The sequence below is a fragment of the Hypanus sabinus genome, chromosome 21 (genome assembly GCF_030144855.1).
Source record: "Hypanus sabinus isolate sHypSab1 chromosome 21, sHypSab1.hap1, whole genome shotgun sequence".
In the NCBI taxonomy this organism is placed as follows: Eukaryota; Metazoa; Chordata; class Chondrichthyes; order Myliobatiformes; family Dasyatidae; genus Hypanus; species Hypanus sabinus.
In genome coordinates, this window is record NC_082726.1 from 61,966,728 (window position 1) to 61,974,464 (window position 7,737).

Here is a 7,737-nt window from a genome sequence, read left to right on the forward strand (position 1 = left end):
TATACAAGTTTTTGAGTGTATTCGTTGACAGGCCAAATCTCTTCACACTCCTAATAAAGTATAGCCGCTGTCTTGCCTTCTTTATAACAACATCAATATGTTGGGACCAGGTTAGATCCTCAGAGATCTTGACACTGAGGAACTTGAAGCTGCTCACTCTCCATACCTCTGACCTCTCTATAAGGATTGGTATGTGCTCCTTCATCTAACCCTTCCTGAAGTCCACAATCAGCTCTTTTGTCTTACTGACACTGAGTGCCAGGTTGTTGCTGCAGCACCATTCCACTAGTTGCCATATCTCACTCCTGTACACCCTCTCATCACCACCTCAGATTCTATCACCACAGGTTGTATCGTCAGATGGTATTTGAGGTATGCCTAGCCACACAGTCATGTGTATACAGAGAGTAGAGCAGTGGGCTAAGCACATATCATGAGTGAACCAGTGTTGATTGTCAGTGAGGAGGATATGTTACCACCAATCCACACAGACTGTGGTCTTCTGGTTAGGAAGTCTATGATCCAATTGCAGAGGGAGGTACAGAGGTACCTCAATCAGGATTGTGGGAATGATGGTATTAAATGCTGAGCTTTAGTTGATGAACAGCATCCTGACGTAGGAGTTTGTGTTGTTCAGGTGGTCTAAAGCCATGTGGAGAACCACTGAGATTGCATCTGCCATTGACCTATTGTGACGATAGGCAAATTGTAATGGGTCCACGTCTTTGCTGAGGCAGGAGTTCAGTCTAGTCATAACCAACCTCTCAAAGCATTTCATCACTGTCTATGAGATTGCTATCAGGCGATAGTCATTAAGGCAACCCATATTATTCTTCTTAGGCACTGGAATAATTGCCTTTTTGAAGCAAGTGGGAAATTCTGCCTGTAGCAGTGAGAGGATGAAAATGTCCTTGAATACACCCGCTATTTGGTTGGCACAGGTTTTCAGAGCCACACCAGGTACGCTATCGAGACCTTCCGCCTTGTGAGGATTCACTCTCTTTAAAGACAGTCTAACATCGGTCTCTGAGACAGAGATCACAGGGTCCTCAGGTGCAGCAGGGATCTTCACAGCTGTAGTTGCGTTCTCCCGTTCAAAGCGAGCATAGAAGGTGTTGAGGACCTTGTTGAGGAAACATTGTACTTATGGCACTGTCCAAAATAAAACTTCATCAACCCAGTTACGCTCTTTCCTTTCATTTTTACAGACTCCACCCTGTGACAATATTTTCAGATATTTTGAAAATCGATACAGCAGCAAGATTAAGTTATAGCTGGGAATGGGAGTAGTAAACTTTCACCCCCGGCCTGCTCTGTGATTTCACTGCAGACTCAGACCTGGTCAGTACTTGTGTGAGAGATCACCTGAGAATGCCTGGGTTAGTTGGCTTGTTGCCTGGTAAAACCATTTTATCCAAATCAGGAGGCAACATACTTGTTGAAAAAGGAGCCTTACTCCTACTGCACAAACTAAAAATCAAGTCACTGAGAAGATGGTCAGTGAGTCATCATTGGTAGATTGTAGAACTTAAAGCACATTCATTATTTGGAATGCTTTTAAATAACTACTCCACAAGCAAGACACAATAAGATTATACCTGGTTTGGTCCATCCTTAAACCTTGACCTTCGTCTGTGGTTAAATCTGCCCACTCTTCTTCGTGATCTGCAAGATTTCAAAATATTAACATACATCTCAGAAGTAATACACAAAATGCCCTAAGCCTAACTTTGAATAAACTTTTAATACCATGCCTAAGGAATGGTCATATTCTTGAAACAAGGATTACTTAGTAAATAGGCTAGAATCTTCAAACCGCAAATCATACCTCTATTTTCAATTAACTCTAAACTGGCTGTTCCCTTCAGTAACACTTCACTGTACTGCTGCACAAAACAACAAATTTCGTGACATTTGCCAGTGATAATAAACCTGATTCTGGTAACTGCATCAGGAACATTTAAAAATTGTCTTGATCCTTCAAGCAAAGAACACATGAGAAACTTGGATCTTACTCATTAGGCTCACAGGTGGAGTCATCAGAGCAGGTAAGACTCTTGACCAACAGAATATGCAGCAATGTGGCACCTACACAGGCTTGTTCCAACGAGAAAGAGCTGTGAGGGCAAATTTGTACATCCTTTTAAAGCAATGGATCTAAAATATCTGACTGGCTTGCATCACTTTATCAGTAGCACAGGAAGCAACCTGTATCCAGTCAAATTAACACAAGGGACATTAAACAATCAAGAAATAAGTCAAAAATAATAAATCACCTTGCACAGTTGAACTTGGATAGATGGAAAAGAGACCGAATGATAGAAAGAAAGAAATAATAAGATTTACTTTAGGCACTCTCAATTAAGCTCAGCCCATTAAAACTCCAAATGCCTCTGGAGTAGTTAGTGATAGATTCTCCCATGAATATATGAATTAACTGCCCTGTTAACATTCCATAAAGTGCTTAGCGAGTGACAAAATTTGATGTCCAAACATCTTTCACGAACCTTTTGCATGCTAAAAGAGCAGGGAAAAAAGGTTAAAAACAAACCTCTGTTCCATAACATAGATGTTTAATACTCAAGGCAGAGGTGTTGATACACTTAGTCATAATTCGTAGCATTTGTTTCAGCTGGGAGAACTGCAGATTTGGAACTTGATCCATAAATCATTCATAGACTGTCCATAAGTAATATATTCTGTTTACACAGATGTCCAAATATTTGATTTGGCCCGTAAAAATACACACAAAATAAAAATTACCTAGTATGGTAACCACACCTTCACAGTACAGTGGTGAAGGACATGAAAAGCCCAGAAGATAGATAAAAACGTACAATTACTAGAAGAGAAAGGAAAGCAGTTCTGCAGTTCATAAGAATAATGTTCATAAGAACATTAGAGTTCTGAATATACTTAATTATGATAGCTCAATTACATTTAGAGGTGCTCATATGTAGAGCATTTATAACCCAGAGACAGCTTGTAGTGTGTAATACATACAATTATTAAGGATATCAAGTCAGTTAAGTACAGTGGAATGCCATGTGTCTGATCCCCGGCTTGTGAATTAGATTCAGCAACCATTTCTTTGGAGAGTTCTACAAATTGACCAACGTTTCTATCCGCATCACCGTTCCCTATGTCTCAGTAGAAATGTGTGGGGTGGAAAGCACAGAAAACAGCTTGGATGAAATAACTCATGGTTAAATACCCTTTCAAAGATGCAATACAGTATTTGCTTTACATCTGGGAAATAGGCTTGCATTTGAGGGTTTGTAGAACCTCAAACCTCAAAAATAGACAAGTATCATCAACAGAGAATGAGGAAAAAGTCTCTTTTAAAGAATCTGCTCCACAATTCCTTCATGGATGTATTATCTCTCTCAACCTCATTCTCCAACCTTCTCCCTATATTCTTTGACACCCTTACTAATCAACAACCCATCGATCTCCACTTCAAATATACCAGTGACTTGGCTTCCACAGCTGTCCATGGCAATGAATTCTACAGATTCACCACCCTCTGGCTGAAGAAATTCCTCCTTATCTTTGTTCTAAAGGGTTCACTTTATTCTGAGGTTGTACCCTCTGGTTCTAGACTCCCACAGTATCAGAAACATCCTCTCCACATCCTCTGTCAATATTCCACAAGTTTCAATGAGATCCCACCTCAAAAGTTAGCTTTATGCTATGCAATTTGTGAAAAAATTACTTCCAGAAAAAGTAGTCAGTACAAGCAAAATACGTGACTGTAGACCAAAGTGCACAACTTTCATATGAATACATGGAAAGAATGACTTCTGATAAGCACACATTCAGCTTGTACTATTATACATCATTTAATCTTCGCAACAGCAACACCATTATCTTCAACGATACACCAGTCATTCAGAATCACATTTACATCATGACTGGCATATGTCATGAAATTTGTTGTTTTGTGGCAGCAATACATTGCAATACATAATAAAAACCATAAATTGCAATAAGATATAAAAAAATAAGTAGTGTACGTAGGTTTGCTGACCATTCAGAAACATAGCAAAGAGAAAGAAGCTATTCCTGAAACATTGTTTGTGTCATCAAGGAGTACTTTCTCCTTGATGGTAGTAATGAAATTCAAGGAAATGCTATTTAGTGCAAGGGATTCATAGAAAACAGGAAAACAAATCTTGTTAAGGACAACTTAGCATGGAAGTGGTTTTGTCCTTGGGCCAACTTGGAGCAGTAGCACACACACGAAAAATCCATTCAAGGATTATGAGGGAAATGACAGCAATGTTAAGAGTACTTCCCACATATTTAATCCCTTTGGGTGGAGCTGATAACCAGATCTTAAAAATCGGGATAAACAGATCTGTTATGGAGGGAGTGAATGGAAAATAGTACTATGAATTTAAATCTGAAAGCACCAATGAAGAAAGAGTTGGAAAGTGGCCAACGCAACAGGGATCAGTTAAACTAACCGGGAGGTAAATTTGGCCTGTCACATGCAACAAGAGGTTGCCAGTTCCTCAGAATCATCCACAGCAGCCACAGATTTGATTAAATGCAAAAATAATGGGAAAATTGATTGTAGACCCTATTTGGGCGTAAGCTGAAAATCTTGGCATGTGGACAGAAGACTGCAGCCAAAGCTATTTCATAGCAATTGCTCCTGCGGATTATTCCCATGCAACGTTTCATGGTGATGATCTGCAGTGAACACTGCCACGTTGAACTCAGCAAGTCAGGCAGCATCGATGGAGAAGGATAAACAGTCAAGTTTCAGGGGGATACATGAAGTTTCAAGGTGATTCATGAAGGATGCAACATCTGACAGGTTGCATGGCAATGACCTACAGCGAACGGTGCCGCTCTGTGCACCAAGCCGGCACTGCCTGGTTACAGACCTTTGCTGCAGCCTGCAATGCCAGAGCTGCTCCCCTCTGGCCGGGCCTCGCTGGGAGAGGAGAGCTGCTGCGGGCAATTCTCCAGCCTGAACTTTTTCCTCGCCGGCGCTGCGCTCATGTTACTTTGGAAGTAAAGGTTACAATTTAGAGTGATGGGTGGTCCGAGTTCCTGCCCGGAGCCGCTATTACGGCGGGTGCTCAGGCCACCTTGGCCCACGCCAGGCGCTGACCTTCTCAAGATGGCGGCGGGGGAGTGCTCTCTAGCAAGTCTCGCGTTGGCTGGCTGTGCGCAAAAGGCCTGCGGCCGAACTTTGCACAGACCACTCGCAGTTCAGGCAGCCGCTGGTGAGGAGAGAGAAAAAGAGAAAAGGAGGACCTCCCCCCCGCTCCAGCAATTGTCAGCCCGAACAGATTCGACGCTCGTCAGTGGCTCACTCCACCGTCGATCTAATTTTACCTTACACGTCCACCTCGCGGCGCCTTTCACTTCCTCCCCGTCTTCGAGCGCTGTAGTTTTTATTGTGAGGCGGAGCTGAGACACAATTGCGAAAGATGAGGAGTAGGACTACAGATCCCGGCATGCCTTGCTACCTTGTGCGTCATGACTGACAGGTGAAGGCACTAAACAGCGAAGGACATGGGTTCCATAATACGTCAAACAATTGTTGCTACGGTTCAACTGACCTACGGTTAGATGTATTAACGTAATTAATTCTTCCGATACATTTTCACTTCCGACATCTTCCTCAATTATTAAACCATCATTTATCCATCAGCTAAGGGAGCAATTAAAATGGTTGAAGAGCGTAAAGGAGAACAAAATGATTGTTACTCTGGATAAGATGCGGCATAAAAAACATAAGCACAAGAAACAATAAATATAAGTATAAAAGCAACATTATAAGACACAATGTTGAGTGTGGAGTATATGCACAAAATTAGTTAGATGCTTAGATTGAATGTAAGTAAAGTGACACCAGGTACTCCTAGGAGTAGCTGAACCTATGGTAAAGTTATAAAGTAACGCGTGGTAAGAAGAATTCTAGGTAGCAGCAGGGTACAGTACTGTATATGAAAACACAAGACAGTGATTGTGTCTGTGGAGGATAGGTAGATACTTTATGATCACAAAGGGGATTCACAAAAGTATTACAAGTGCACAGATATACAAATGTATAAATATTAGAAGTAAGAAAGAATAAAAAATAAGTTACCTCAAACAGTCCAACGGGAGGGGGGGGGGCAGTGTCATCACTTCCCCAGCTATAGGTTGACTCGTTATACAGTCTAATGGCTGAGGGTAAGAACGACCTCCTATCGCGCACTTTGGAGCTGCACAGTTGTCTTAGTCTATTACTAAAAGTGCTCCTCTGTTCAGCCAAGGTGGCATGCAGAGGGTTAGAAATATTGTCCAGAATTGCCACAATTTTCCTTAGTTCTACCACAGCCTCCAGTGTGACCAGTTTGACTCTTATAACAGAACAAACCTTTCTAATCAGTTTATTGAGCCTGTTGCCATTGCCCCAGCACACCACTGTATCTAAGATTCTCCTGGCTACAACAGACTGGTAGAACATGTGAAGGAGAGGCCTGCATACTCCAAAGGACCTCAGTCTCCTCAGGATGTGGAGGCGACTCTGGCCCTTATTGTACACAGCCTCTGTGTTGATGCTCCATTCAAGTCTGTCATCCAGGTGCACCCCCAGGTACTTGTAGGTCCTCATCACATCCACATCCTCACCATCAATGGTAACAGGGAGCAGTACAGGCTTAGTCTTCCTAAAGACCATCACCTTTGTCTTACTGATGTTGAGCTGCAGATGATTCAGCTTGCACCATTTGACAAAATCCTCCACCAGGCCATGCATTCATCCTTCTGTGTTTACTGTGTTGTTTACACCCAACTATTGCCGAGACATTAGAGAATTTCTGCAGATGACATGACTCAGCATTGTATCTAAAGTCTGAGGTATACAGGGTAAACAGGAAGGGAGATAATACAGTCCACTGTGGGCCTGGCTGATGCTTACAGCCATGTCTGGCGCACAACTATGAAGCTATGATCTGCCAGTCAGGTAGTCCATTATCCAGGAAACAATGCAAGTGTTAATCTGCATTGAACGGAGCTTCTCCCCCAGCAGTGAGGGCTGTATGGTATTGAAGGTACTTGAGAAATCAAAGAACATGATCCTCACAGTGCTGCCCTGCTTATCCCAATGGGAGTAGGCTCTGTTCAGCAGGTAGATGACAGCATTGTTGATTCCAATGTGCTCCTGGTAGGCAAACTGCAAGGGATCGAGGGCTGATCTGACTGGGGTCAGAGGTGAGCCAGGACCAGCCTCTCTAGGGTTTTCATGATGTGTGAGGTCAGGGCCACTGGATGGTAGTCATTCAAGACTTGCAGTTGGCCCTTCTTGGGTACTGGGACCACACATGATGTTTTACATACTGTCGGGCCCCTTTCCAAAATGCACTGGAGAACTCCACACAGCTGCTCAGCACACTCCCTCAGGACCATTTGTGTCTGAGTCTGAGGTGAAGATGGGGATGATAGCTGTTGGTATGTGGAGATATAGATGGTAGGTGCAGGGCAAGGAGGGGATATAGACAGAGGTAGCCTGTGTTGTTTATCCACATGATGAACTGGAGGGGAGAGGAGGGGAGGAGTTGGTGCTGAGGGAGCATTGGGTGCCTTGGCACCTGGACTGGTGTAAGCATAAACTGGCTTGCTTAAGCATGTTATGCATGCTTTTGAATTATTAACATTTTACCAACAGTTTCTGTCAGATGATTTGTCTGATGAAAAGGGAGGGATATTGCCGCCTTCAACTGGCTTAGCCTG

The 7,737-nt window shown here is 42.8% G+C and overlaps 1 protein-coding gene across 3 annotated transcripts in view; it reads right to left on the reverse strand.

Moving 5' to 3' along the window:
- Nucleotides 1–5,728, reverse strand: part of parga (poly (ADP-ribose) glycohydrolase a) — a 166,516-nt gene extending 160,788 nt beyond the window's left edge. Inside the window, exons 1-2 of one of the 3 annotated variants that reach the window (XM_059946705.1) lie at nucleotides 5,353–5,728; nucleotides 1,599–1,665 (exon numbers count right to left, since the gene is read on the reverse strand). In XM_059946705.1, coding sequence (XP_059802688.1) covers nucleotides 1,599–1,612 — 14 coding nt within the window. In that variant the 5' untranslated portion in view covers nucleotides 1,613–1,665; nucleotides 5,353–5,728. The other 2 variants (XM_059946707.1, XM_059946704.1) reach the window with 2 other exon arrangements.
- Nucleotides 5,729–7,737: the final 2,009 nt, after the last annotated feature.